General features: G+C 33.5%; 6 protein-coding genes across 10 annotated transcripts in view; 2 read left to right on the top strand and 4 right to left on the bottom strand.

Annotated features, from left to right (window-relative positions):
- The window catches only part of LOC111705713 (peptidyl-prolyl cis-trans isomerase NIMA-interacting 1), a 3,846-nt gene extending 1,690 nt beyond the window's left edge, over positions 1–2,156 (bottom strand). The window contains exons 1-2 of the mRNA XM_023478355.1: positions 2,005–2,156; positions 326–433 (exon numbers count right to left, since the gene is read on the bottom strand). Coding sequence (XP_023334123.1) covers positions 326–433; positions 2,005–2,136 — 240 coding nt within the window. The 5' untranslated portion in view covers positions 2,137–2,156. The remainder of the gene's footprint in view (positions 1–325; positions 434–2,004) is intronic.
- LOC111705698 (la-related protein 7-like) lies at positions 2,136–27,708 on the bottom strand. 2 transcript variants are annotated; one of them, XM_023478338.1, is made up of 18 exons: positions 27,704–27,708; positions 27,117–27,120; positions 9,997–10,167; positions 9,754–9,840; positions 8,972–9,016; positions 8,401–8,509; positions 8,060–8,128; positions 7,869–7,920; positions 7,009–7,104; positions 6,714–6,766; positions 6,245–6,409; positions 4,771–4,952; positions 4,116–4,194; positions 3,205–3,348; positions 2,980–3,052; positions 2,731–2,827; positions 2,560–2,632; positions 2,136–2,430 (listed from the first exon to the last, which is right to left on the bottom strand). In XM_023478338.1, exons 3-18 carry the CDS (start codon positions 10,158–10,160, stop codon positions 2,278–2,280), a joined length of 1,641 nt encoding a protein of 546 aa, XP_023334106.1. In that variant the 5' UTR covers positions 10,161–10,167; positions 27,117–27,120; positions 27,704–27,708; the 3' UTR covers positions 2,136–2,277. The 2 variants fall into 2 exon arrangements, with proteins under 2 accessions (XP_023334106.1, XP_023334107.1); XM_023478339.1 differs by having other exon boundaries at positions 3,217–3,348.
- LOC111705709 (splicing factor U2af 38 kDa subunit) lies at positions 10,163–13,136 on the bottom strand. Its single transcript, XM_023478350.1, has 7 exons — positions 12,997–13,136; positions 12,664–12,739; positions 12,344–12,436; positions 11,536–11,640; positions 11,285–11,376; positions 10,655–10,712; positions 10,163–10,551 (listed from the first exon to the last, which is right to left on the bottom strand). The coding sequence occupies exons 1-7, from the start codon at positions 13,098–13,100 to the stop codon at positions 10,432–10,434; spliced, it is 648 nt and encodes a 215-aa protein (XP_023334118.1). The 5' UTR covers positions 13,101–13,136; the 3' UTR covers positions 10,163–10,431.
- Positions 13,112–16,990, bottom strand: LOC111705695 (lipase maturation factor 2). 4 transcript variants are annotated; one of them, XM_023478330.1, is made up of 9 exons: positions 16,832–16,988; positions 16,184–16,265; positions 15,910–15,974; positions 15,722–15,841; positions 15,310–15,407; positions 13,980–15,016; positions 13,788–13,911; positions 13,415–13,612; positions 13,112–13,231 (listed from the first exon to the last, which is right to left on the bottom strand). In XM_023478330.1, exons 1-9 carry the CDS (start codon positions 16,925–16,927, stop codon positions 13,141–13,143), a joined length of 1,911 nt encoding a protein of 636 aa, XP_023334098.1. In that variant the 5' UTR covers positions 16,928–16,988; the 3' UTR covers positions 13,112–13,140. The 4 variants fall into 4 exon arrangements, with proteins under 4 accessions (XP_023334098.1, XP_023334099.1, XP_023334100.1 ...); XM_023478331.1 differs by lacking the exon at positions 15,722–15,841 and having other exon boundaries at positions 16,832–16,990; XM_023478332.1 differs by lacking the exon at positions 16,184–16,265 and having other exon boundaries at positions 16,832–16,987.
- On the top strand, positions 19,192–20,947 carry LOC111705706 (cell division cycle protein 123 homolog). Its single transcript, XM_023478346.1, has 4 exons — positions 19,192–19,504; positions 19,781–19,999; positions 20,084–20,404; positions 20,688–20,947. Exons 1-4 carry the CDS (start codon positions 19,218–19,220, stop codon positions 20,851–20,853), a joined length of 993 nt encoding a protein of 330 aa, XP_023334114.1. The 5' UTR covers positions 19,192–19,217; the 3' UTR covers positions 20,854–20,947.
- LOC111705702 (angio-associated migratory cell protein) lies at positions 20,889–27,886 on the top strand. Its single transcript, XM_023478343.1, has 12 exons — positions 20,889–20,993; positions 21,487–21,586; positions 21,981–22,107; positions 22,905–23,011; positions 23,178–23,267; positions 23,467–23,605; positions 23,800–23,902; positions 23,993–24,054; positions 24,148–24,275; positions 27,265–27,349; positions 27,427–27,606; positions 27,766–27,886. The coding sequence occupies exons 1-12, from the start codon at positions 20,947–20,949 to the stop codon at positions 27,876–27,878; spliced, it is 1,281 nt and encodes a 426-aa protein (XP_023334111.1). The 5' UTR covers positions 20,889–20,946; the 3' UTR covers positions 27,879–27,886.

The raw sequence follows: 27,886 nt of genomic DNA, 5'->3' as shown, positions 1-27,886 counted from the left end.
CCATTCCAAACATTCTCAAGCATTTCCGAAAATTAATTTAGAACGCGACCAAACATAAAACTTCGACTGAACCTTGACCATTGCCGAGGATGGAGCAGGGCATTAAAATTTTACATATATTGAACTCGACGTATTTTACGCTAAACTGTGATATAGCGGAATAGAGAATAGTTCTTTTCTAGAATTAAATGTTTATTAGCTATAACCGTACGTAATCAACCTAATCAGTAAGTATGCTCAGACAACTTTACGCAATGAATAATTTGATCTGAAATGAAAAACTCGCAATTATGTATCAGCCAAATATTGTAAACATTAGACTAACCTCTAGTATAGCGAGTGCCTCCTCCTTGGTCCTAGTTATATTCTCCTCCCTCCAGGAGCTGGGTCTCCTTGAATCCTGGTGCTTCACCAACAGATGACTAGCACGAACCTACAAAATTAGTGTAAAACCTATATTTAAGCCCTGTTTAGGAAAGAACTAGAATGAAGGATGAAGTAGGAAACCTATCTAGAACTCAAGACTGAACTGAATTCAAGCATAATCACCAGATCAACCATATGAAGATATGAAGTACTTTTATTAACTTTCATAATATTTAGCCTATATTCAACCCTGCTTTTTATTCTATAACTTGCAATTTTATATGTGAATTGAAGCAAAAAGAAAAGATTTTAAACTTATCTATATAAAAGGAAGCACGTGCAATACCATCAATCTTAAAAATGTAACCATGTATGTAAACCTATTTACTCCCAAAACATTGATTAAAATATTAAATTAGAGGCCTTTTTCAGACCAAACAATATGGTCTTTCTTGGATGCAAATCTGAATAATTTCTCCACTATATAAACAAAAGGTTTGAGAAATATTATAATACTGTACATTCTTTAACGTACTGTATTTCTTGTACATGGGAACAGTGTACACGTTGCTGTACCCTGATCTCATCCCTCCCCGTTGCATCGACAATATATACCCCTGTTAAGGCGCTGAGGACATTATCGTTGTATCCTGACCCCAGCTGACTGGTTTCTGTGAGATCGGAAGACTTCACTAAAGATTGACTGGAGAACGTTGTTTCTAAGCCCTGAGCGGATTCCTTGCGGATTCCTAAATTATCTGGAGAACGTTGTTTCCCAGACCTAAACTATTTAAGGAGTGAACCTTCGGAGATAAGGGGATCTGGTTAAATAAACATTCTCGTCAAGAAATATACCTACGTGGACGGTGCTCCACCCACTCAGTCGATGCACCAAATGTAAGCACTCATTTAATATATTCGTGTGATTGATTGATTGTAAAATAATAATTAGTTGATGGTATTGCTTTAAAACTTTTAAATTATATGGAACTGATTAATATTGTGATTTATTTTTTCAGTTTCCACCGCAAGACGTGCTTTCCTCGTTCCTAGAGTATAAATGAACTGTGGATATTTACAGAAACAAGCGCGTGAGAAATGGGTATGATGACTGAGCCTGCGTCCGGCATTTGGCGTGAAGACCTAATTGAAAATTAGGTGAGAAATGCACAATTAGGGTACTAGATCCTTATAAATGTGTTTATGCTGGGTTCCGTCAGGTTTTGAATATTGCAAGATTAAAATTTAAACGGATAGATTATCATAAGTTATTACTTATTAAAATATATCCCTATCAATGTCACTGGGCAGTGACAAACAAACCAGTTTTTTTTAGCAGACTGTTTTTGATATATGCCCTTTGGATCATGATCAGCAAAAATATACGGTTCCACGGTTTCGGATCCAAGGGAAAAAATATCAAAAAAACCTGCTAAAAAACAAATTACTTGAGATTATTAAAATATTCTTTATCCTTGAATGGTTAAAAAGTTTAAGCAGATATGGCGGAAATCTATTTTAAAAATCAGTAAATCTAGAATGGATCCGGATCCATATTTTCAGGGGAGAATCATAATCCGATCCGTTTCTATTTGAAATGGATCTTTAGCACTGCTTACAACTCTAAGTTGCGTTTACCTGAGCAGGAGCTGGTTGTGCTGGTGTGGTAGGTTTATCCCATTGAGACTGTTTAGTGAATTGATTCAGGAAGTAAACCTGGCCAGTTGACCGGGAAGTGCGTTCCTCCCATCCAGCTGGTAGATCAGACATTTTTCTGAAAAAACGCTACAACGTTAAAAATGGTAATACTGATGATACTGAATCAATTTCAGAAGATTAATCCACTTTCACAACCTTGATAAATGCTGAATTCTAACAAAATAGGAAAATATTCAAATGACGTGGAACAGATTACTCGCCAAAGTGAACATGAGAATTCTTATTTTTTTCGATTTTGTTGAGAAGTCTCTTCTTTTTCTTTTCTTTTAGAACAACCACCTTTCCAGATTTTTTATCCTCCATATCCTTCTGTATCTTCTTCCAATAACCATTTTCTTCTTCGTCCTGTTTTATGACAAAATATATCATTAAGAATAAATAATTTTCTATATATTTAATATAAGTTAAAATATATGTTCATACTGCAATATGGTATTTATAATCAGTTTACCCTCACCACTGTTAATATGTTACCTTTAGTTTGATTAATTTCCAGTCATCTATCTGTCTACTAAGTATTCTATCTGTCTGCTCTTCATTCCTACACCTAGATATCACACTTAAATCAAAATCAATATATTTTTATAGTTTAGTTTTAGTTCAAACTTATATTTATCCATCTCTATTGTTTGGTGTAAAAACAACCTGACAAAGAACTTGTCGTCACCAATTCTAGCATCAATATAGCTGACGTCCTCCATCTCCCTCACCCGCCTCTTTAATACCTTCACGTCATCTATTCCTAAATACAAGAAGATATAGCCATTCAAACAAATAATTCTCTTGTGTGAAGGTGTCATCGCCTTATTCATAATTACACAGTAAGATCTAATTAATCATTTCATAAAAAGAATATTTTAACAAAAATTGTAAATTACATGATGAATACACTACCTAAAGGAACAATAATCTTGATTATAATACCAGGCGTAAACTCAAACACAGTTGATGACTCCTTGCCAGCCTCCTTATCAAAACAGTCCAATCAGCCTTGTTAAATGTTTATACTCCACTTGGCATTTAATTTATTAGAAATCAACTGAAAAGAAGAAAAATATTGATCTTGAAAACATTCTTACAAGTGTTAACTTAATCCTGATAAAAAAGAATTTTGTTCACTGATTGGGTTTCCTTGACAGTGGTATTCTTTTCCTTCTTTACTTCGTTTTCTTTCACTTTATTTTCTTTTTTCACAGGCTCTCCCTTCATTTCGGATTCTCCCTTGCTGACCCTTCCTTCGCTTTCATGGATACGTAGGTGTGCCTGGAAAAAAAGTTGCAAAAAAGAAAAAAGTACAATTGAGTTGGATCCTTAAGACCTATTTTTACAGAAATGATTCCGTTTCATATTTAGCCGTATCAAATTATAAAACACGAGATAATTTTCTTTTTTTAGGTCATTTAAAGTAGTTTTAAAATTATACAGCCTAGACTGCCTTGCTTATTTTTATTTTTAAACAAATCTTTGCTTTGAATCCTCTCCCTGGCCGCGATATACGAAAAAATTTTCTTGCGTCGGTTTCTTTTAGCAATTCATACAAGTCCCTTGAGCCCCAACACAAATAATGTGTTGTAAATCTATGACAGCTTAATGTGTATCTTGAATAGTTGACGGAAAAAACGGTTAAAAATCAAAAACAATTGTTAATTTGAAATAAAATCCCTAAAATTTTTAATTGTTAATGGTTGCTTTTCTTCATTTTAAAATATTTTTGTCAATTCAATAAGACTATAAGCAATGTATCATTTACTCCGAGACAAATTAGAATCAATGGAAATTTAAACCCCCGAGGGATTCAATGATAAACCCAGAGTAAATGACATTCCTTTGTAAAAAATAACAAATTATTTTTATTATTTATTATTATTTTTAAAAGGGGCGGGAGTAAATGAAAATTGTTGCATACCAAAAAACCGGCTTTTTATAAAGGAATGCACTTTTTTTCGATTTATGCTACTTACAAAAGAATATTATAAACTCAATTCTTTATTTCATAAACAAAAATTTAACTTAATATTTGTACTGGGTACCTTTGCCGCAGAAACATTTTTTCTCTGTTGGTTTAAATACTGGTTTCTGAGCCTCCTCCACTGAGTTTTTGTTAAAATCCTGAGTAAATAAACCTAATTAATTGAATTATCTTTGCAATATTTATTTTTTATTAAAACTACTAAAAATGCCTGCCAAAATACCAAAAATACCAAAAATACTAAAAATACTAAAAATTACTGAAAAATACTGAAGAATACTAAAAATACTGAAAAATGCTGAAAAATGCTGAAAAATGCTGAAAAATGCTGAAAAATGCTGAAAAATGCTGAAAAATACTGAAAAATACTAAAAAATACTGAAAAATACTGAAAAATACTGGAAAATACTGGAAAATACTGGAAAATTCTGAAAAATACTGAAAAATACTGAAAAATACTGGAAAATACTGGAAAATACTTGAATACCAATTTACCAATTTACCAATACCAATACCAATAACAATAACAATAACAATAACAATAAAATTAACAATAACAATAACAATAACAATAACAATAACAATAACAATAACAATAACAATAACAATAACAATAACAATAACAATAACAATAACAATAATCATAATTTGAAACCACTAGACCGCGCCCCACAATAAATGAAAATAAAATAAAAAAGCCCTTCTAATTCACAAACCTGAATCCCTGTAATGTTAAAATGTCTGACTCTTCTATCCCCTCACTCTGAATCTGTTTCTTCGGCTCATCTAAAACCTGATCAGATTCAGGGCGCAATCTTTCCAATACATCCTCAGCACGAGACTTAATGCCATCCTCGGAGCGGAACCGTTCTCTTTGGTTTTCATCTATACGCAGCCTCTAAAGTAGGCATTAGGTAATAGGTATATATACAGAGGTTGTATCATATGCACCGAAAAGCGATCTTGGGGCAACGAATAAAGTGTAAGATCTGGTGATCTTCATAAACTATTCTGTGTTCAGGGTGTTCAAAATCAAGACTTCAATCTACTAAAATACAGCAAATCTAAAATTATCAAAATGTTCAAAATAAATTATATAATCAGATTTTTAATGCATAACCAATAACCATTTAAAGGCCTATTTCATAACAACGAGCTTGAGTATGATTTTATAAACAAAAATGTTTTAAGATACTGTGAAAATATTTTATATAAGCCTAAAAGTCTAACCTGTACCTAAGACTAAAAAACTAGCCTCAAACTGTTAAATAATAAGTTTTATCTTTCAGAACACGATGGCTTAGTTGCACCCTTCTAACTTGCTTTCGTGTCTCTTTCTCCAAGTTTATAAATCATCCGTGATAAATGTTCAAAGCTTTTTGCACAATAATGCTTAACCTTATTCTTACGTATGGTTTATAAAATTTATGTAGATATTGTGATAATTGTGATTCCTTCCTAAAGAGTAGCTCCGCGCTCGTCTCCGTTGCATTGAACCAGGTGAAAATTACAAATATTTGAAATTGAGCTTACATAATATCCTAAATTCTCACAAACCCTTCAACAAAACTCTGATGCTAGGCTGGCACCGAGTCCCTGTTGATCACTGAACATGTATTCTCTCCGCCGGCTTGCGGATAAACTGTACTCCTCAGCAACATGCAGATCGTCTTCCCTGTGTGTTTGGCTCCTGAGATGGAAACGCCCAATCCCTCTCCCATCTACTAATATTGACACCCTGAGTCTAGGATAGGTCAATATAAAGGTGAGGAACAAAGCTCATAAACTTTGAGCTCTGGAACTCCGTATAACGAATCTAATTTAGACCTCCGTTGTCAAGACTCCGACACCAACGGAAGCTGAGTTTCCCCTGTATCTCCGGACACTCGGCTAAAGTTCTCTCTAAGAGTAGCCCCTACCTCTATGTAAACCTGATCTATAGCGACCACATCTTGGTTGTTATCCTCCACTCCGATACCTAACAGCTATATGTAGATTGTAGAATACCTTTAAAATTAGTCATTGTTCCCTTGAAGGTTACAGAATAGATTTATTCTATATCGAGTTTTTTCCAACTGCCGAAATTCCAATTAACCATTATGGTGACAAATGTCGACTTATCATAACTTAACCTAATAAACAATTCAACTAATAGGACAAATAACTCTTGGCTATTGAAACAATACTTACTTTAGGAGCGTCGAAGTCGTCATCTTCGTTATCATGTTTTCTCTTTGTCTTGAGCTCCTCCTCCGTTGTGTTCTCTCCGACCGTGAGCTCTGGTTGAAAAGTTTTGATACTGGTTAGGGTTGATGGGTCGGGTAACCTTGTCTCCTCATCCTGAGCTCCACACGCCTGATCAATCCCAGGTTCAAGTCAATAATAGTCACCCCGAAGCCTTGAGTCTTATTAATTTAGGGAATCGAAAATATTATAAAGTTCACATCCCTAGGTTCTGAATTTTGACTTGTCAGACCACCCCAAAAAATTAAACGTTTTCATAGTTTTTTAGGTTAATTACTAAAATTATATTAGCCTGTCCTACCAAAGTTACTCGCCCCCAAAAAAAAAAATATTAACCGGAAACAATAAAATTCCTTAATGAAAAACACCGAACGAAATTATAAGTAGGATAAACTAAGCTCAGATTTAAGCCTGCCTTGAGAACATTTTTAACTCCTTCCAGGTTCTCAAACTCGATAAATGCAAAACCTTTGTAAATTGATTCTTTTGGCGCTTAAGAGTAGCAAACATGTTTTTTGTTAATTACCATTCCAAACATTCTCAAGCATTTCCCAAACTTACAACACTTTTCTGCCCTTTTTTTCCATTGAGTGTAAAGTTTTAAAAACTCAAATAGAAAATATAAATCACAAAAATTGGAATAAATACTCTTTTCTTAGATGTTTCTCAAATTATAGAGAAATAATTATTCTCGTTGAATCAAAGTTGACCTTTAGCTTTAGAGGAGTTCTTAAATTTTGGTATGGAAACATAGGCAACAGAACCGAATTGATTGAATTTGGTTTTCAGCATCTCGTGACTCGCTTCTAAATATCAAGGCATGATTAAATCAAATAAGAAGCAAGAATGTAATGCAAGGAAAGTTATTTCAGAAGTGTACACATCTTTTGTACTGCAGTGTACTGTCTCTGGGCGGTAATGTAAACACAGGACGGATGTCATAGCCTGACGTGGGATCCTGAAAATTATCAAAATTATCAAAATTTAATGCTTTTAACCTCCTTGGATACTAAACGAACAATGATGCATCTATTCTTGTTTACAAATTCCGCCCAAAGAGAACTGGTTTCATTATGTACGCAGAGTGTACACAACCGCAATAAACTTTCCTTGCCTTACATTCTTGATAAGAAGTAACTATTTCTACCCATATTTTGGTTTTCCCTTACTCAGATATATTGCAAAACCAATTGATAATTTCAAAGAAACGAATTTTGGTCGTCTTTAGCGGCTCATTTTTATAGCACAATCTGAATACAAAGCATTAGCAACCTTGTAATGATTTTGTTCTAGGTTAACTTGTTAAGTGGAGGCAATTGATTAATCATTTCTGAGTGCACCCCTTATACACCCTACATTGTTAATTGGCATTTACATAATAAACTTCAATTGTTTGGCAAAGGGGATGGTGGAGATGTCCTATTTGATGAGAAGGGGGGAGGGTCCCTGCCTTTATTTGTGGTTCAAATCTTCCAATTTTTTTGCTGCACGCCTGATTTGTGTTCTATTTTCGTAATTCTTTTAGGGTGTATAAAATGTTAAATAACAAAGATTTAAGCAATTTGTTAACCTGGAGATATATTTTCTACATAAATTGTGCAATCCTCAACATCATCCTTGTCCTGGAACCAAACTATTTACAATGGGCAGAAAAGATTTTAAATAAAATATATAAAATGCTTTTTAAGATTAAAATGAAATATAACCATTTCAAGATTAAATGATTATCTAATATCTATGAAATGAGTAAAAATTGGTTTCCTGTAGTTTGTTTATCCTCCTAACTTTACTTCCATCCTCAGACACTTCAAGTAAGACAGACTTCTTTACCTGGAATAATTTTTAAAAAACATCGTCAAAATGAGATCTTTTAGGCAGTGATGTATTTATGCTAGAATTATCGTCACCCGCACTTTATATTGTGAAAATATAAAATATATATTAAGGAGGCGATACAAAAAAAATCTAGTTTATTTATTTCTCTGACATTGCTGTAAATTCAAGTTTACAAATCATGTTTTTAATTAATACTTAAGAACTTATGTATTTTTAATTTTTGGTGTAAAAGAATTATCAGAATTGAAATAAAAAGTGTAGATTACCTCTAGAGCTTTAACGAGATGTTCTTCTATAGTTCCATCCTGGAACTCAACCAACATACTCTTAATTTTATTAAACGCCTGGAAGGTTGACAGTGGAACCCAAGGATCTCTAAATAAACATGAATTATTGACATCTATGTTCTATATGTATTATGTATTATATTTCCAAATAATCGATGACCGAGCCCACCTCAAATGACCCTAAGAAATGATTATGAAAGTTAAAAATAAATTGTTGCCTCAAAAATTCGATTTAACCGTTTTCTATTTATAAAATAAAGCTCTTCGTTCATGTATACTTCTTTTTATACATATTTGTTAGTGTTAGGTGGCCAAACAGCTGGACCAAATTGGCTGACATTTTTAAAACTAATCCATGGCCATTGGCCGGGTACCATAAGCTAAAAAATCAATTTCTTTTTTTAATTCGAATTTTTGACGCGTTTTTAAAATTCCACTTGAGCTAGTACAAAAATAAAACCAGAAGAAGTTTATCTTTTTCGGATCTCCCAATTAAGGACATTTTCAACTATATATTTACTAGAATTACAATAAAATTTAAAAAAAATACTTTTTTAGAAGCTGCATCATGAATCCATCCTTCCTATTTGAAGCCCTCAACATAAGTTTAATAAATTCCTTTCAAGATATGACTCACAATTGTAACAAAAAGAATTTAACTAATGCTGTCTGCTGAGCCACATATCGTTAAATTTGTCTTCTATTTTGTGCTTTAAAACATTTAAGGCATTTTTTCAATCTTTAGTTTGAAGTGCATTAAAGAAGCAAAGCACTATGCACATTTACAATAAACATGTACGTTGCACATATCCAAGGTACAGGGTGTCACACATCAAATTAGACCGCGTCAATGAGCCATATTACGATTTTGGGGACAAATCAGAAAATTTAAGAAGAATGAATCATTTTGAAAAATTTAATAAGGCTAATATGAATTTTTTTTTGCAGAAAATGCTAGATTTTTTGAGTAGTATGTATGTGCGTCAAAGATTGGAGATAGTCTAATATGATATGGGACGCTCTGTATAAAAACATTTGTCTACTATCTAGAACCTAACGATATTATGCTGGATACACACAAATAAGAAGTATTTAAACAATATATTTTAAAAATTAAATAATATCAAATTTAGCCAAAATAGGAACAACAAAAATTAATAACTATGAATAAGTGTAATAAATGTTTTCAAATATTGCAAAAAAAAACTAGAAAACCTCTAAAATAAAATAAAAACGAAGATTGCATCCAAGATATTCTCTTCAAAACGTAGTGAATATTAAGCACTGGAGATAATATGAATCTTTCTTTCTAAAGAATTATTTATGGGGTTCCTAAGGTTAGCATCACTAAAGTAGAATTCCAACTGTTCCGCTAGCCGTTTATACAGCCCCTTCCGACGTTTTCTGTGCTTCTTTGCTCTAAAAAAATCGTGCTGATCTTAAGGGACAGTTTGACATTATTTAGTTTAAAATATTACTTAAATCATTGAGTAAAAATTGTACAAATTGTCAGATCGTTGCTCATATTTTATTTAAATTTCTAAAAAAAAAGACTATTTTTTATTTTTTATTTACCCTGGAACTCCCGCACTACTACGATCCATTTCTTCATATTTTTCACTTGCATTCTTTTCAATTTTATCCATTTTATGGTCTTTCTTTTCTCCCTTTCCTGATAACACAATTTTTTCTTCTTTCTTTATTTCCTTTCCTTTCTTCTTTTTCCCGGTTTCTGCCATTCTTTCTGAATCAAACAGACATAACAATACAATAGAATATCACAGAATCAAGGGATAAAAGAGTGAGTTACTAAAACAGAATTAATAAAACATAGTTACACAATACACAACAAAAATTACAATATTTTAAAACATTCTATGACTAGCACATACAGATTAATGACTTGGTTTCTACGTAAATAAACGGTTGTTACAAGAAGAGATCATTAGTTTCATAAATGCGATTAGGCTGAAGTACTGAGGGTTTTCTGGATAAATTATCTCCGAGTCATTACTCGGGAACATTTTCTTTTCCTTTCTGTTTATCTTTCTTACGACTAGAGCGTCTTCGTTTGATTCCAGATCCAATTATTCTAGAGTATAACTCTTTTCTTAGCTCTCGGGATATTGGCTGGAATAAAAATTAATAAGTTATTATTAATTAACTAAAGAAAAATAAGGAAATAATAAGCCTTATAATTTAAGATTTGTTGCATATAAAAAAACATTAATACCTTGAGATGCATAAAATTACAAAAGCCGGCTCTAGTACATTCTCCCATCTCATACTGCCTAAGTTTATTTGTTTTAAAACAATGGTTTAAATTTCCCTTGAAAATTATTCTACTTTTCACAACATTTTTTAAATTCAAATAAATTTAAACTTAAACAAAAAAACGTACTGGTCTTGCGTGGAAATGCTTAGAATACACTGCGAAGGTTCTGAATGTGGTTTAATATGGACCGGCTCAATTTTATCTCATTCAAGCTAGAAAATCTGTTAGAAGTTATTGAATTCGACTAATTGTAATCTGCCTCAGAGATTTATAGTGATTGTCGTTATAATTTCAAGAGACCCTTCATTCACAGAGGGCCATGTCTGATTCCCAACAATACACTTTTAATCTTTTTCGGCCAATATAATGTGAACAACATTAATATTTCAGTCATTTCTGATCTGGAAAAGCATTCATTGATACCGTTGTGTATCGGACAAATCCGTGTAAAAAGAACCCAACGTGTAACCAGACGTAACTTTTTAATTTTCTCTCTAATACAAAACAAAAAATCTCTTTCGTCCATGTAATTATTATTTGAAACTTGGATTTTTTAAGTCTAAAACTTAAAAAGTAAAATATTTGGACCTGCAACAAGCCTCTCTAAAATCGGTGACAGGAGAAAGTTCTGCGTAGATAGGACGCCCACCAAACCACCTGTTATTCAATTCATTTGATGCCTATAGAAAAATAAATATTAAAAAATATTTTTATAAAATTATTCAATTAACATTTCGTTTGTTTTCTTAAATTTCGGTTTGCATCTGTACCGAAATTTTTCAGATTTAGTGTTTTAATTTCTTTTCACTTTTTAATAAATAAACAAAAACAAGAAGTACCTTTTCAGCGTCTGTCTCATATCTGAACTTGATGTAAACATTCCCCACCAGATGATCACCAAGGTTATCACAAACATTCATCTCCTCAATCTCTCCGTATCGATCCTTCATAGATTTATGTTGTAAATATACGCACTTCACATTACAGTTATCAATTTGTTTAAATCGAGAACATCATTAGGTATTTATATTTCATGGAAAAAAATTAAAAACATTATTTCACCCCCAATGCCAGAAATTGCTTTAACAAATTATTTCTAAGGGAAAACATGGAATAACAGAATCAAAGTTAGTCAAAATTTTCATTCTAACCCAAAATCTTAAAAAAATGTCCGGCCCAATAATCCTATTTAGTAAAAATATAAAAGGAAATTATTTATATATATATATTGATGTGGCCTATGAATATCAAGAAAAAAATCTCTGTTTGACTGTTGGGTTTATATGTCTCTGATCATTGACCAATTTTCCTCTAATTTTTATTTGGTGAATTCGGCAAAACAACGGAAATATTCTGAGCTTAGTTTAAAAATTCTAAATTGAGTTTGCTAATTTTTATGGTGTAAGTTTAGATTTCCAGGCATTCAATTTGAGATTGAGTTGGGATTTGTATCCTGAACTAGACATCATTTGTTAGGTTTAAATCCTGCCTAAAACTTAAAATATTCCACCCCATCCCTTCCTAAAGTACAGAAATAGTTATCATTTGCCACAATTCAGCGGGAAAATTTTTTTTTACATTTTTTAATTTTACACAGGGGAAGTGGGGTAATTGGTCATGAAAATACAAAATACATATCATTTTTACCTCACATTCTACAAAAACCTCTTGAAAAAAGTTGTCATAATGTTCCTGCATTTCCTCATCGGTGACTTGGTTCATATGAGATCCATCGGCCGTCTAGATATGCATAAATCACACTGTTAATTCCCATTATCGTCCCAATTTAGAACCTTTTCAGTTTAAAATCTAACTTTTATAATTTTCCCGTCTTTCGTATATTTGAGGGAATTACTAAACCGAATCACTAAATCAATGATTGATTCGTAAGAATTTTTAATGGAAGTTATATGCCGTTGCCGCAGTTTTTATTGGAACTATCCGGAATATTTTTATTAGTTTCTCACCTTAGACGTGTTTTGAGGATTTATGTAAAGGTTCTGTACCACTAGAGTTTGGCTGAAGGTTGGCTTATTGTGAATCCTTTAATACATTTGATTATAATTAAATAATTAAATAACCTATTCTCAATTTAAAAAGTCTTCTCCAATTTTCTGACAATAATTTTGAAGTAATATTTACAACACAAGCTAATTGATTCGTATATTTTCAAGATTAAATTGAAGGCGAAAACTTAAAAAGCAATTGTGATGTAATTTTGTTAACAAATACATCAGTATATTACACAGTAAAGAAGGGTATTCATTTCAATGACGAGGAAATAAACACCCCTGTAATACCTCGAGCATCGATCTCCGTGTCTGCAGGCCCCGATCTTGAAGTAGAAGGAACAGTTAACCTTGTCCTTCTCTGTACCGAATATACTTGCTAAGTACTCCGCCATTTTACCATCACTCTGAAATCAAGCCTTGTAGAAGTTTTTATCAAAAAGAAATAAAAGGTTTAATAAGAGGAATTGCCAGCCATGAGAAACTCCAAATCTGAATATGAGGAGGTGACTGGGTGCTCAGAGTCCTGAAATCCATGATTAAAAAGAAAGTAAAATATTTAAAAATTTTGGATCTTAAATAAATAATTATTTTACAAAACATGTAACATTATACAAGGCCAATTAATTTACTTTCTTTTTACAAAAAAAAATGCAGGGTTTTTTTTATATTGAATTGTTCATCAGAAATTTTCAATTTTCATGGTTTCCTGAAACTAGATAACACATCAGGTATCCAACCAGTTCCTGTAACAGACTTTGCTCCAATAATTCCTTGTTGGGACAGTATCTTTTCTAGTCCAGTTTCCAGGGAAACAGGAGGGAGATATTCTCGATCATAGTGTCTAATCCACCAATCTTCACCACCAGAATTCAGCTCAGTGAATGTGTATTTATACAGCTGAGCCCTTATAACAATATATATTTACAATGAGATAAAACGATCTTATTATAGAAATGCAATCATAATTATTGGAACATGGGACAACAACTTCTTTATTCGTATTTTGAACATTTTTCTAGGTTCTAAACAAAAGTTTAGACAAGATACTAATAAAAATAGAATTGAACGCATATTGTTTCCTGATGAATTTTGGAGGAATTTTAGCAAACGAAGACTGAGGATCCAGAAGGTTTAAAACTTCATTCCGTCCCTCCAACAGTCGAAGAATTAGCGATAAAAACCATGGATTATGCTTATACGAACCTAGGTTGAAAAATATTATTAATTTTTCTTTAGAACTCCTTGCCACTTAAAAATTTTGAATTATATACCTAAAGCTGCAAACCACATTTGCCAGTCTAGTCGTGGTTGGTGAGGTAGACAGAACTTCGGTGGAACACTGGTGTTACCAGGCTTATACAGAAAACTATATTCCAACCATGGCCCATGGAGTGAATTGGACCCTTCAATAACTATTTCAGGACGCCCCCCAACTCCGGTCATTCGTCGAAAGAGTCCATAGCTACCAGTTAGCTCAAACTGGTTTGTTGCTTTATCCCATGATTTTACAACTTTGGGTAATTGATCATATGTTGTTAGGTTGAGCGGACCTGTGCAGGATGGCAATGAGGTTCCAAATATGAATATTCCAATTCCAGCATATGCAATAACTGATATGAGATTTAGTAAAACTTTGTTCGAATTTAGAGAATTGTAGAGGGAGATCAGAATCGAATAGAATAGTCCCACAGCGCCCAGTAGAACTCCAGCTGGAACAGAGTAGGAAAGGAACAAATCAAAACTTTGCCGCGTAAACTCGATTTGAGAATCTATAGTAAAGTCTGGATTTAATTGTATCCCAAAAAGTTTGGATATGATGATGCCGAGACTAGAATAAAACAATACATGACACAGACAACAAAAACAACGGATTAATGCATGCTGCTTGGGAAAAGATTTTTTTTTTTGAATCCAGGAGTCATCTGCTAGTGATAAACAAAGCACAATGTACAAAAAGTTGAAAAAGTTGTAGTTTCCCGAGAGCATTATTACAATCATTAAAAATATTTGGTTCACGAACGTAAACTTCCTCATGGACGCTGAAGGGGAGAAGAACAAGAATGTGAGTGGTATCTCTATTACAAACGTTGAAGCAACACTGAGCTTATGGATCCAGGTCGGGAGTTGAAAGGCAAACCAGGCCAGAGGGGTTGGAATACACTGAGAAAAGTAGTGGGTCGGCATTGCTGTTAATCCCCACCATGTATCACATCCACTTGTTAGTTTTACGACTCCACTAGCAAACATCATCCTAAATAGGAGCCAACGAACCAGGAATAAAGAAATATGGTCCTGTACCAGTGGTATTCTGAAGAAAAAAAACATTAGTCAACCTAAAGAAGCTTTTTATTACTAAAAGAAGTTGGCGATAGACTATAAAGAATGTATAGATTCTAGAAAATTTCTGCTTTCTACACTTAAGGCAGGTTAAAATGAATGCAAAATAAATTCGATCAATTTCTAAAATTTGCATGCTAATCATACAATACAAATATTATAAAACTCCCGAAGGACAAGAAAGTTTAATTTAGAAATCAGTGATCAAACTTTTTCAAGTTAAATTTTTTGAGTCTGAAAATATTAAGGTTGCCGCTAAGTTTCCTTGTGTATCCGGGTAACCATGGGGCCAGAATAATAGCAAGGAATCCAGTTTCAAGCAAGAGAATATCCCATTGAAACCACATAAATGTTTGCCCGACCTAAACAATGCTTTATATAGAAATGTATTTCACAAAATTCCTCTTTAAAAATTTAAGCTAAAACTTATATTTGAATCAGCAATCTGTGGATAAATCAAATGATATGCTTTGTGGATTAAAGTTTTTAATATAAAAATATTTACCCTTGTCAAAACTAAAAATAACGAAAATATTTACCACGATTAATTGCAAGTTGAAGTCCCAGTTTTTACTTGATTTTCCATCTTTAAACGGATATCTTTCAGGGGAAAGGGAAAGTGTAAAATCTTAAAACCTAACCCCCATTTATTCTTTGCCTATATATATATATATACCTTATAAATGGAAATGTAAAATGACCAAAGAATGAAAAGTGTAAATTTGATGTTGAGGTCAGGTAGGCAGGTTATCAGAAGACCAAGGCCAGTTCCGAATAAACAAATCAACTCCATCATCTATCATTTATGAGATGGTTTAATTTGTATTACAATGAATCAACATGAATTATTTCTTAAGTTTGGACCTGTACGATGGAAAGGCCAATATTAGATGAGAAGTAAAATAGAGACGGATTCCTCCATAACGTGCCTAAAGTTACTTTGGTAAAGGGCAGTTATACATATTACAAATAAAAATTGTAACTTGAATATCAATCTATCAAGTTACAATTAATAAAAATTTGTGTGGATTTCTTCCAATTCAGCAAAAAAGGCATTTACTCCATGCAATGCATATGAAGATTGAATATTCACCAAACAAATAAGCCTAGAAACTCTAGCATATTTTACACAATTTACCTAAAATATTAGTTTTAGTTTCTGGTTGATCTATCTGACCGACAGCCGGCAAAATGCCATTGTCTCCGTAGAGTCCAGGTATCTATCAAACAAACCGAAAAAGCTATGAAAATTGGATTTCGTCTGTTATTTTTAATTAACGACGAGATCCCATTTTTGTGTTGTGATTTTAATGCCTTGTTTTACAGGTTAAAACTTACGGAGGTCAAAAAAGCTGAAATAAAACTATCGAGATTTGTTTAAAATTCAATTTTCTAAAAGCTTTTTATAAGTTTCCATTCGTAAATCCTAATCCTAGAGAACAATTTTTGTACAGCCCCCCTCCCCCTCCCTGTCCATAACCAATATCCAATATTTATCAACAAAATTAATATTTATTTTGTTATTTCAAGGTTAGGTTAGGTTAAGACTATTTCTGGGCCGAGCGCTTGTGGTTAGAACAGGGTCTAGGGGACCCAGCGCGGCGGCTAGGACAGACTAGGGGACGAGCGCCGCGGCTAGGACAGGCTAAGGGGCCGGGCGCTTCGGCCATAAGATCAAATATATCCTTGTGATTCATATGAGATCTAAGTACAAAATTAATAGGAGGGGGGTTCCCGGGGGGGGGGTAAAAATTACCAAAAAAATCAATGTAAAAAATATGTATACCTGGGTGTACAAGGAATATAATGCAACAGCATATGTTAGAGATATACATCGAAGGAACAGCGTCCGAACACTTGAAATCTTATAAAAACTTATCATTTTTTATGTTTACCTAGTTTACTCCATTTCTAAGACATCTAAAAAAATTATATATTAAAAGATAATGTCCTACTGTTAATAAAGTTCTGATTACTTAATTAAAAATGCAACGGCAAGGCGTTCTCACGAGTCTTACGGGCGACATTAACATCTAAAATCAAATACATAAGATATCAATGCATGGGAGGAGGTCGAAGAGCGTTATTTTATATGGATATAATTGGCCCTGTGGCCGCAGAGCCCGGCCCGGCCCCCTAGCCTGTCTTAGTCACAGCGTTCGGCTTTGAAATCCAATGCAATTTCTAAATCAGCATTACGATAAATGTTAAAAAAATATAAATTAAGTGCTAATTGCCGTGCAGATTTATAAACAACTTTAAGTTTACAGGAATTTTTATTTTTACGACGTCCTGTTAAATCAAATGCGCGGTTCTAAAGTTTATGCCTCGTATATTTGTTTATGAAAATTTACGTATTTAAAGGCCACTTCATCAGACAAGTATCTTAATCGTAGGATAAACCTACGATTAATAAATCGTAGGTTTATCCTACGTTTTAGACTTGTCGCACGATTACGGAAGTACTGTTTCATCAGTCATAAATCCACCCTAAATAGAGGCTGGATTATCTATCCTAAATCTACCCTGAAACAGCTGATGCTTTCATTAGTCATCCTTTAAATCCTACGATTATCTACCCTTTTTCATCCAAACTGTTGTTTATGCACATGCGCATTGGTTTCCACAAATTAGTTTGGCAAATCAAAGACGATCTTTGTTAACCTCAAATATTTTTTTGCAAAATTTAAAAAATCATGTTTTTTCAAAAAATCTGCCGAAAAATATTTTTTTAAATTTAAAAATAATATTTTCTAAAAAACACTTTTTAGAAATAAAATATCAATATTTTCGTAAAAATATTTTTTTTTTATTTTTGAATTTTTTATAATAAAATTTCATTTTTACAAAAAATGAACCTTTTTTCGATTTTATCATTTTTTATTATTTTTTTCTATTTTTTATTCTTCATCTTATTTCTTTCTATTTATGTTTTCATCTATCTATCTATTTATCTATCTCTCTCTCTCTCTCATAATTTGAGCCAAACCCAACTAATCGTACGATCTAGGGTAGATAATCTAGGGTAAATCCATCCGTGCGGGTGGATTTATTTATCCTGCTATTAAGACATCGCGGCATTAACGTTAATAGCACGATTTACACCTCCAATGAAACACTAGGGTAGATAATCTAGCCTTAAATCCACCTGGCAGGATTTATTAATCGTGCGATTTGGCTTCAACGAAGCAGCCTATAGACTCTACGTATATCACGTCTACGAAGATCCTATTTAATTTATAAATATATTGCCGCCTTTATAGAAGCTTTTTAATAAAATTATTAATTTTTACCAACAGTTTAATAAAAAATTCTTCAATAATTACAAAATGGAATTATAAACGAAAAGAAATCTAATGTTTTATTTAAAGAAACAAAATATATAGACTCTACGTGAAAAACTGAAAGATCTAGTACCGCGTAGAATTTTGTAAAAACAAAATACAAATCTCACACGTGCCGTAAACATTAGACGATTTAAGGCGTAAATCCGGTTATTTACAACGTTATTACTTATTTATCGAATTATATGGTTAAATACGTCTCTTTGAAGTCCCCCGATTTCATTCCGATCAAATATGACAGGCTATAATCTTGATGTGGGTGTCCATTTTCCAGTTTACAGTCACAGAGATCAATGAAAGTGATGGGGTCCGTCCTAGAGAACGAGTTTTGGACCCCCGTCCTGGCCCCCCAATTATTGTACATGACCACTTATTTTTCAGCAAATTTATTATTTATTTTTATTATTTAGGGTTAGGTTAGGTCAAGACACTTTCTGGACTGAGCACAGTGGCTAGGACAGCCTAGGGGGCAGAGCGCTGCGGCCACGGGTTAGGTTATGCTACGAGACTCTTTTATTTAGGGTTAGATTAGGTTAAGACTCTTTCTGGGCCGAGCGCTGCGGCTAGTATCCATGAACAAAATTGATAGGAGGGGGGAGGTCTAAAAATCGTTTTCCAGGAATATACCAAGTGATGCGTGGAATCAATTGTCATACATTAAGCTAAATAAAATTCAATAAAATGTATTACATTTTTAGTGAGAATTTTTGACGTTTTGTTTCGTTTAAAAAAATTGTTTAATTTAAAGTTTTAATTTAGTTATAATTTGACTGTCGGTGAACTATGTCTATAACAAAAATGCAGTAATTGTTTGTGCATTCAGAAATTATGTTGACTGCAGACGTTTTAAATTGTTCTTTCCCTAATTGGTACACAACTTTTGAGAAGGTTACAATCCCTAGCACTATTATTCCTCTACCAGAACCTGTTCTTGAATACCTTCTCGAGGACGCTCAACTCGTCCTACCAGTTGAGTGTAACTCTGAGAACATGGATGGAGTAGAAGACGATTATGAGGATTTTGGTGATATCAACTGGGAAGAGAATACAGTTAGCTCGGAACTACAACAGAAATCATTCTCAGAGTTTTCAAGAAAAATCACAGAATCACTGAGGTAATAAACGTCTTAATCTGTGAATGAATAACTTAAAATCTAAATGATCATTTCTAAGATATGTATTTAAAGGTTTGGTTAAGAAATTAAAAATCAGATCATCCCCTCTTAAGATCGTGTAAATATATTATTGTAATAAAAGATCCAGGCGCGCAACTGGGGGAGGCAAGGCCCCCCTCTAACACAACGTCTAGTTGCGCGCCTGGGAAGTAAATCTAACTAAATCTTTCTTTAAATCAGAACCATAAATAAACACCTTAGAACATTTTTTGATAGGGAAATGGGCGGACAGATGTTTATTAAGCTTAACTGGTCCAGTCCTAAAGATGCTACATGGATAGTGTTCAATAACAGTCTCCGATGCTCCAGCCTATCACAGTTGTATCTACTTCTGAAAAGCTCAGATTTTATCGTTCATGATTTGACAAGACCCTTCAAGTTCTGTATCGATGAAGAAACTGTAAAACCATCCGTACAGTATTCACTAATTCTCAGGTAGAGAAGCGAGAGTTACTCTACTATACATGTTTCATTCATCTTAATATGACTTAGTTTTATTATTTGTTGTCTTATATACAGGAATTGGTTAGATGTAAATCCAGGCTCAGAATTTCGATGTTTTGTCAAGGAAGAGGAACTAATAGCTATTTGCCAAAGAGATAATAGCAATTACTACGATCACATAGCAATCCAACAAGAAAGCATTAAACAGGATATAATTTCTTTCTTCCGGGAGCACATTAAAAATAAATTTCCATCAGCTGACTTTGTATTCGATGTTATCCGAACTAAAAAGGACAAAGTGATACTTGTTGACTTTAACCCTTTTGGAGAAACGACTGAGGCACTTTTCTTCTCCTGGGATGAACTTCGAGATAGTTCATTGGACTTGGAATTCAGGCAAAGATAAATTTATATTTATTTTCCTATTTTAAAAACTCTATGGAAACGTGCATATGATTCATAAATAGAATGATTTATTTGTTAGCAGTCCGTATAAGTTACCCTAAAGCCTACAAGTGGAGAACAGGAAACTAGAGTAGATATCATAACAGTTCAGCTCCTTAAGTTCGGGATTCTAGTCTTGCTTATGAAATTGGATTTAATGATATTTAAAAGTACAGTGAAATGTAAAAGGGTTAAAAAGATTCATAAAAATAGAAATTAAATTTCCGCTTTGAAGGTTTGCAACAGATAGTAGTGGCGTTCAACCCCACCCTTATCGACACTACAGCATTCCACAAGATTTTGTTGATCTTAGTTCTGGAACTGATCCCAACAAACTCATAGATTTCATCAATCTCAAAAACAGAACAGAGGAACAAAGACAGGATTCGGATAGCGATTAATTGATTTGTATTTAATTAGGCACACTATTTGCATTTAAACTTGTCACTAATTTACGACAAGGATCTTAAATTTACTTAATTATTTAGAAAAAAATGCCCGAAAATGACACTCCACCCCACTCCCCATATAGTGACTTAAGGTAACAGGTCTAGTCTAGTTTCTTACAAATTTATGTATTTATCGTTCACATTTACTTGTTGAATTTGCAATTGAATTCAAGATGTATAGTGTGCCGCATATTAATACCAATAAAACAAATATCGTCGTTCTTTCCTCGTTGGTTATATTTGCTTTTAACAAGCTAGAATTTTTTTTCGTCTTACTGATGATTCAATTATTTGATAAATATTTTCTAATATTATATTATTGTCATTAATGATTTATTCACACACATTGATATTCATACATATTATACTATCATACAAATATTAATAATGAAGTTTAAATTTGTTATGTTTATTGTATATATAATTCCATTAAATAATCAAATAACTTGAAAAAGGGATACATATACGATTTATCATATTGGGAACATTTTTTGTCTCGAATTCTCAGGGGGGGTAAAGAGGTCCTAACCCCCCCCCCCCTGTATCCGTCCCTGGTGAGGTTTTCAGTTCTGATTCTATTTATAGGGACGAAGAAGATGATGTTGAGATTAGGGAGGAAGATATCCTTGAAGAGATACCTATTGGTGAGGGGGATCAAGCTCCTGAGGATCTTGATGATGAAGAGGTAAAGTAAAGATATTCGTGTATCTAAAGTATTAAAACTTTACAAAGCAACAACTATATTTTAAGAATTTTTGCTTTGACCAACCATTTTTGAACTTTGAAATTTTCTTTGAATTGGATCAAATTTATCGGCAATAAAACTTAGAAGTGGTCAATCTATGCTCTTGAGGAAAGTGACACTTCCAGATTGACAGATTCCCTGGATTTTACTTAAAGTATCTGTGGCCTGTTAGGGTTTTTATTCTCAGTGATCAACAATAACGTGTTATATTCAAAATTTGCAGAGGAACTTCTTTGACTTGGCTAACTTTCACATTCTGGCGTTTAGTAGAACATGCCTAAACAATTCAAGGTTAAACTTCTTAGTGTTTTATTTTGTATGAAAAATTATTAAGGATCAGATGTCAGATGATGAACTTGTGGAACTTCCAGGAGGAATTGATCAACTCGAGGCTATTGTCGAGGATATGAATAAGCTTACAGATAATTCTAACCTAGTTTTTCCAAACCATTCTAAGGCAGGTCAGTTAAATTGAGTTTTCACATTTTTTACGGGGATATAATTTTGTCCATCCCATCCTATACTTTTAATTGTGGCTCTTATCTGTCAGCATCTTCTCTTTTTACAGTAAAAAACAAAAACAAAAAAGTTTGTGGATTTTTAAACATTTTTTCGAGCACTTTTAAAATTTCATAAACCAAAAGGTTTTTGTAATTCCGAGCATCCATAAACGTTCCATGGTGTCATGCGAGGTCCAACCAAAGAGAACAGAATATATATTAGAGGGGAATTTACTAGATATAAGTGTAAAACGGCCATTTTGTTGTACTGTTTCCATACTGCAGGTGTACTTCACATATCTATGCTATATAACCTTTTGGGCCCTGGAATATCATTTTATAGAAAATCTAAAATTAATATTAAAAGAAAACCAAATTATGAAATAGGCTTGTTACATATTTGACCAATGATCATTTCAAATAGACTCTATGCCTTTCACTTTACAAACGATGATTTTCCGTTATAACTATAAATCAAATGATGTTTTTTATTCGCCTAATTCATTATAAAGTTTATTTAACAGCTTTAAAAAATTCGAAATTGAAATGGATAGCCTAGGGAACATACTGTATTAATGTACTCTACTGCATATAATTTGTGAACATTTACATGATTTGTACACTTTGAACTCCCTTTAAGGCTGAAAGGGACTGAAAAATTCATACCGAGAGATTCGCTAAATTCCCCTCTATTATATATTCTATTCTCTTTGGGTCCAACACAAAATAACAAATAACTTTACTATATATTTTTTCAGTATTCTGTTGTTCTTTCCATCCCGAGCTTCCAGACCTAGTTGTAAGCGGAGGAGAAGATGATACAGCGTATATATGGAACGCTACCTCAGGAGAGGTTCAGGACAAGGTAAACGGTTTTTATCATTATTTTGATTTGTATTCCGTAATTTATTCGTTAGGAAAATAATATTAAAAATTTTATAGAGGATAATTGGATGGGTTGACATTTATATGGTTTTAGTGCACTATTTATTCTTGATTTAACTTTGAGAAAATTTGTAAATTTTCTTCAGGTTGAAGGTTGGAAGGATAGTGTCCATTGTGCCGCCTGGTCAACTGACGGTCAACATCTAGCTTTGTGTGATATGGCTGGAACCATTAAGGTAAGATTGCTAAAAAACTTCAGAGAAACGTTTAATCAGAAGGGGGGTAATTTTTAATTATTATTTGCCTTTTCTCATTAATGTTACGAATAGATTGATTTTAAAAATGCTAATTAGGTACATGATTGTTTTATTTACTGAAGACTAAGGGATGTCTTGGGGATTTTTTAGGTTAAAAGGATTTAATCAAGTGCTGCAGGTATTTAAATATCCCGGATACACTGAAGAATGGGCATTTGATGTCGGAGATATTCTCTGGTTGCGATGGCACCCTGTAGCTAATGTTCTCTTCTGCGGAACAACAGATTCTGAAATGTGGATGTGGAAAATTCCATCAGGTTAGCATCGAGCAGTTGACAAATTAGACTTTATTAATGTCAGTCCCAATTGTTGAAAATGCATGACAGTGGATCAGGATCCAGATCGTCACCGAATGTAGGCGCCAAAAGATCTTCGATCCGATTAGTTTAGAAAAGCAACGATTTTTATATGTTGTTAAATTGCAACAATACATCAATTGACTCCTGTCCAGGAGATAGCAAGCTGTTCAGCGGGCAAGGTGAGAAGGCCGAGTGTGGTTCTATAATGGCTGACGGTCGGAGAGCTGCCTGTGGTTATGCGGATGGTTCCATCAGGTGTTAAGGGTTCTTCATCCTAGATGATAATTTACATTTTTTTTTTGATATTCATTCTACGTATATTTTAATAATTTGCATTTTTTTTAGAATTTTTGATTTAAAAAGTGGAAATCCTTCACATACATTGAATAAAGGTCTTGCACATTTAGGTGAGAAACGTTTTTGAATGTCAAATTATCGTTTTTAGTTTGAACAAATAGTTGGTCTATGAGAGAGAGTGAAAAAGTAATATTTATGTTTAGATGCTGTTAATAGCGTGGATTGTCATGTTAACAACAGTTTGATGATATCGGGATCCATGGATGGAACAGCTAAACTTTGGAACTCAACTTCAGGGAAATGTGTTGGAACGCTTCTCTGTGGGGCAAAGGTAAAAGAAAGACATAATTTATCCATGGTAAATTTGAATGGCCCCCACCCCTTCGTTAAGGGGTGTATATTTTCTCGAAAAATCATCCCCCTCAATAGAAATGTCCCAAAAAAAAATTTTATTATTTGCCCAGGAGTGAGGGGTAATTATGAAACATATACACATCTGCCTTCTTTACATTTGTATTTTTTGAATGCATTTAAGACATTAACCATTTATTTGGCAATTATTCTTCTATGAAATCCACCAATGTACCCATATTTATTTATTTATCTATTTAAAGAGAATTGCTTGGGTTGTTCCTGGCCCCAGGCAATCCCACCCCTCAGCACTCCCCCTAATGATACGTGTATTCCTCACGCCTGAGGGAATCTGGTTAGTCCGCTGAAGGCATGTACTATTTATGAACCCTGGATGCAAGCGTACCCGGGTGTAGGGATATCAGAACCCGTAGTATTCTGTAGCCCCAGGCCACCATCCTTGGCCCCCCTAAACTCTTGGTTTAGTATGATCTTTCGCATAGTACATGAACACCTTATCCATTTATCTTTCCAGGCAATCTGAATACCCTTCCTTTATTACATTTATTGTTAATCCGGGTCCCTCTCATACCACAATGATGGGTTTTCCCTCTTTATCAATTTTGTTACCTGTTCTCATGGATATTCGGCTGGCTAGGATGGAATAAATCCGCTAATGGTCAAGACTCAGGATGCATTATTCTGGCAAATTCTTCGTTCTGATGAGCCACTGTCCTACTAGTTGGTGGATACGCACAGCTCTGTTTCTAAGTTCCCCCATCCCAGCTTTATCTTGTCCAAGATATTTTCTTAGGATAATACTTATAGATAGTCCTTGGTGATGGTTTACAAACTCCTCAATCCCTGTGCTATACCTTGTGCTTGATACTAGTGGACATCTGAGGATCACATGTCCTTCATCCAGTTTAACATCTTGACCAATGTTCCTGCAGCCTGGGCATATCTTCCACTGTTTACCAAACTTGTTCTGCATACGGTTTCCCAACAGAAGATTCCCTAACCTTGCCATGTTCAGCACCATACTACACCGTGAATCATTCACGTGCTTTTGTAAACTGAACCATTCTGATGGTTGAGGTTGAGATCTCAGGGATACATTTTCCCTCTTCTCATCCAGGACGAAGACGACCGCTCTCTCGGAACACTTTCTCTTTGAGCTCCTTGAGTTTGAGGACCTCAATGGGTGTACCAATCTCTCCTTCTATCTCCAGTATCAGCTTCATCCAAGGATCATCTGCTCCTTGATCTCGTAACTCCTTTACACACTCCTTCAGGATTGGATCCTTTTTCCTGTTCAGAATTCTCCAGTAATATACTGCCACTTTAAAAATCTTAATGTTAAAATTGTGCTAATGTAACTTTCAATCCTAACCATTTTTTTAATCAATTATACATATATTTTTCTACCTTCAGCCAGATCCTGTACTTGAAAGGCATCAGGCCAGCCTCCGTCCACGACGATACTTTGGAGGTCAACCTTTGGTTTTGCAGGATAAAGTTGCCAACCTCGGTCTGGATCTTCTCAATGGCTACCACTGTCTGCTTGCTCAGAGTCATTGCCTCTACTGCGTAGAGAATTGAAGGTATTCCACAGGACTCCCACCGAATTCTTGCAACCCGCGACCTGTCAAAGTTTGCTCTTGTCAAACTCATGATGGAATGTGCAATTCTCCTTTTACCTGAGATTACATCCTGCTCTTTCCTCACCGTACACTTTCCTCTCAGTTGGATATTAACTCCCAGATATTTAGCCATTATTGATTCCTTCAGCGTGTCTCCTGTTTGACCTATATTCCAGGATCTGCCATTTTTTCCAGTGCCCAGCGCTAAAGTTTGTTCTTTTTCCTATTTCTTTCGTCTCTTCCATGAATCTGTATAGTAAACCATTGTTTTTCTTCATTTTTTCTCAATTATTTATCATTCGTCATTCTTCTGAAGGGGGAAGGCACTTAGCTCCTGGCATCTTTCATATTTAACATATTAATCATATTTTTTTGGTAATATAAGTAAACCTCACTCACAACAGGGTAAGTCAAAAAAAAGTGTGATTTGCAGCGCCTTGTGCAAAACTATACCTTTTTTTGTGCAACTCGCCTGTAAAGTGTTTTCTCAATATTTTTTAAAAATTGTAATTTTTTTTTTGTACTCCAATGGCCCCAAAAAAAATAAGATTGAATTACAGAACCCCAGGAATATTTAGTTAAATTATCTAGTTCCTTTCTTCTTAGTTTATTCTAAAGTATTAAATATACGCTGTTCAGTTGAAACCTAAAGAACCATTGAAAATCTATTTTTCCGTAAAAATTAGACCAGAACAGAAAATTGCGAATTTTCTTATTACAATTCTGCAAATTTTCTGCGATTCTGTGATTCAATCTTTAAAAAGATTTAGACTTCGATAGAAATAATTTATTTACACATTTTTGTTCTTCTGAACTTTTGATTTTGAGAGAAAAAAAGGTTCGCCGATTTTTTTTGGGCCATTGGAGTACCAATTAAATTTACAAATTTTCAAAAAATAATATTAAAAAAACATACAGGAGAGTTGCACAAAAAGATACAATTTTGCACCAGGCGCTGCAAATCGCACTTTTTTTTGACTCGCCCTGTATAGTTGTCAAAATTTTTATAAGAAATATTATTTTGTTTTAATTTCCTTCTGAACTGTAATAATTTGTACATATCCTCAAATATAAAATTGTTTTTAAAAATAATGAGAAGTTCAATTAGATAGGTATAGAAAAAATATTATATTTTGTCTATAGTAAACTTATAAAACTATAGAAATTTAGCAGGAAGACTTTCTTAAACATAACTCCATCTGTCTGTACATCATCTAATTGATAAAACTTACTCTATAAATAAATCCTCCATTCTGCTCTACCATCCCTCTTAAATAAAATGTATTAAAATGTTTAATGTATTTAACAGAAATATTAATTATTTAGCAAGAAGAAAACTCTAACTGTTCTGTTGAATGTTGTGTATTTCCTAAAGACAAATCTTCAACACTCTGCATCACTGGCTCATTAGGTATATTTAATTTGATAGTTTTTTTTGATATATTTACAATAACTTTTTTGTTGTTTTTATAATTTACTAATTTTTAGATGGCGTTGTATCTGTGTGGGACACGCCCACCCAGATATCTAGGTCGGCCTGCAAGGTTGGAGAAGGCGTAACCAAGGTGGAATTGCATCCTTATGATCCATTAATATTTGCTGGTACACTAGACGGTGCTGTGAGAGGCCTAGACCTAAGGTCTGGTGAATCAATTGCAGAGTATTCAGGTGGAAAATCATATTAAAAAGGAATTTGATTTAGGAAATAGATTTTTTTAACCTATATTTTTAACAAATAAAAACTCGAATAGATATAGAATAGAACTGGAAGTAAATGGTTGAAAAACATTTCTAGGATATTTACATAGTTTTATAATTTTTTTTCAGGACATACTGCCAGCATTCTGGATTTTTCATTTTCCTCTAATGGAGCTTCATTAGTTACATCTTCGGACGACGGAACATGTCGTGTTTACGATCTAAAAATGAACAGAGATTAATTTTCAGA

This window comes from Eurytemora carolleeae, unplaced genomic scaffold, assembly GCF_000591075.1.
Source record: "Eurytemora carolleeae unplaced genomic scaffold, Eaff_2.0 scaffold618, whole genome shotgun sequence".
NCBI classification, from domain to species: Eukaryota; Metazoa; Arthropoda; class Copepoda; order Calanoida; family Temoridae; genus Eurytemora; species Eurytemora carolleeae.
This window is presented reverse-complemented; position numbering and strand designations above follow the sequence as displayed.

What these genes read in the sequence shown, in the direction of transcription:
- LOC111705698 (XM_023478338.1), bottom strand. Translation starts at nt 10,160, where the DNA reads ATGGCAGAAACCGGGAAAAAGAAGAAAGGAAAGGAAATAAAGAAAGAA. An exon ending in TGTAGAAAATATATCTCCAG is followed by an intron (nt 7,105 to 7,868) that starts GTTAACAAATTG and finishes CTTGATATTTAG; the next exon opens with AAGCGAGTCACGAGATGCTG. An exon ending in TTAACATTACAGGGATTCAG is followed by an intron (nt 4,195 to 4,770) that starts GTTTGTGAATTA and finishes TTATTTACTCAG; the next exon opens with GATTTTAACAAAAACTCAGT.
- LOC111705709 (XM_023478350.1), bottom strand. Translation starts at nt 13,100, where the DNA reads ATGGCGGAGTACTTAGCAAGTATATTCGGTACAGAGAAGGACAAGGTT. An exon ending in CACGGAGATCGATGCTCGAG is followed by an intron (nt 12,740 to 12,996) that starts GTATTACAGGGG and finishes AATGTATTAAAG; the next exon opens with GATTCACAATAAGCCAACCT. An exon ending in AGGTTTTTGTAGAATGTGAG is followed by an intron (nt 11,641 to 12,343) that starts GTAAAAATGATA and finishes AAATCTATGAAG; the next exon opens with GATCGATACGGAGAGATTGA.
- LOC111705695 (XM_023478330.1), bottom strand. Translation starts at nt 16,927, where the DNA reads ATGATAAGTTTTTATAAGATTTCAAGTGTTCGGACGCTGTTCCTTCGA. An exon ending in AACTAAAACTAATATTTTAG is followed by an intron (nt 15,975 to 16,183) that starts GTAAATTGTGTA and finishes AAGTAACTTTAG; the next exon opens with GCACGTTATGGAGGAATCCG. An exon ending in TGGTTACCCGGATACACAAG is followed by an intron (nt 15,017 to 15,309) that starts GAAACTTAGCGG and finishes TTTTTTCTTCAG; the next exon opens with AATACCACTGGTACAGGACC.
- LOC111705706 (XM_023478346.1), top strand. Translation starts at nt 19,218, where the DNA reads ATGTTGACTGCAGACGTTTTAAATTGTTCTTTCCCTAATTGGTACACA. An exon ending in CAGTATTCACTAATTCTCAG is followed by an intron (nt 20,000 to 20,083) that starts GTAGAGAAGCGA and finishes TCTTATATACAG; the next exon opens with GAATTGGTTAGATGTAAATC. An exon ending in TCATTGGACTTGGAATTCAG is followed by an intron (nt 20,405 to 20,687) that starts GCAAAGATAAAT and finishes TCCGCTTTGAAG; the next exon opens with GTTTGCAACAGATAGTAGTG.
- LOC111705702 (XM_023478343.1), top strand. Translation starts at nt 20,947, where the DNA reads ATGCCCGAAAATGACACTCCACCCCACTCCCCATATAGTGACTTAAG. An exon ending in ATATGGCTGGAACCATTAAG is followed by an intron (nt 23,268 to 23,466) that starts GTAAGATTGCTA and finishes CAAGTGCTGCAG; the next exon opens with GTATTTAAATATCCCGGATA. An exon ending in TATGCGGATGGTTCCATCAG is followed by an intron (nt 23,903 to 23,992) that starts GTGTTAAGGGTT and finishes CATTTTTTTTAG; the next exon opens with AATTTTTGATTTAAAAAGTG.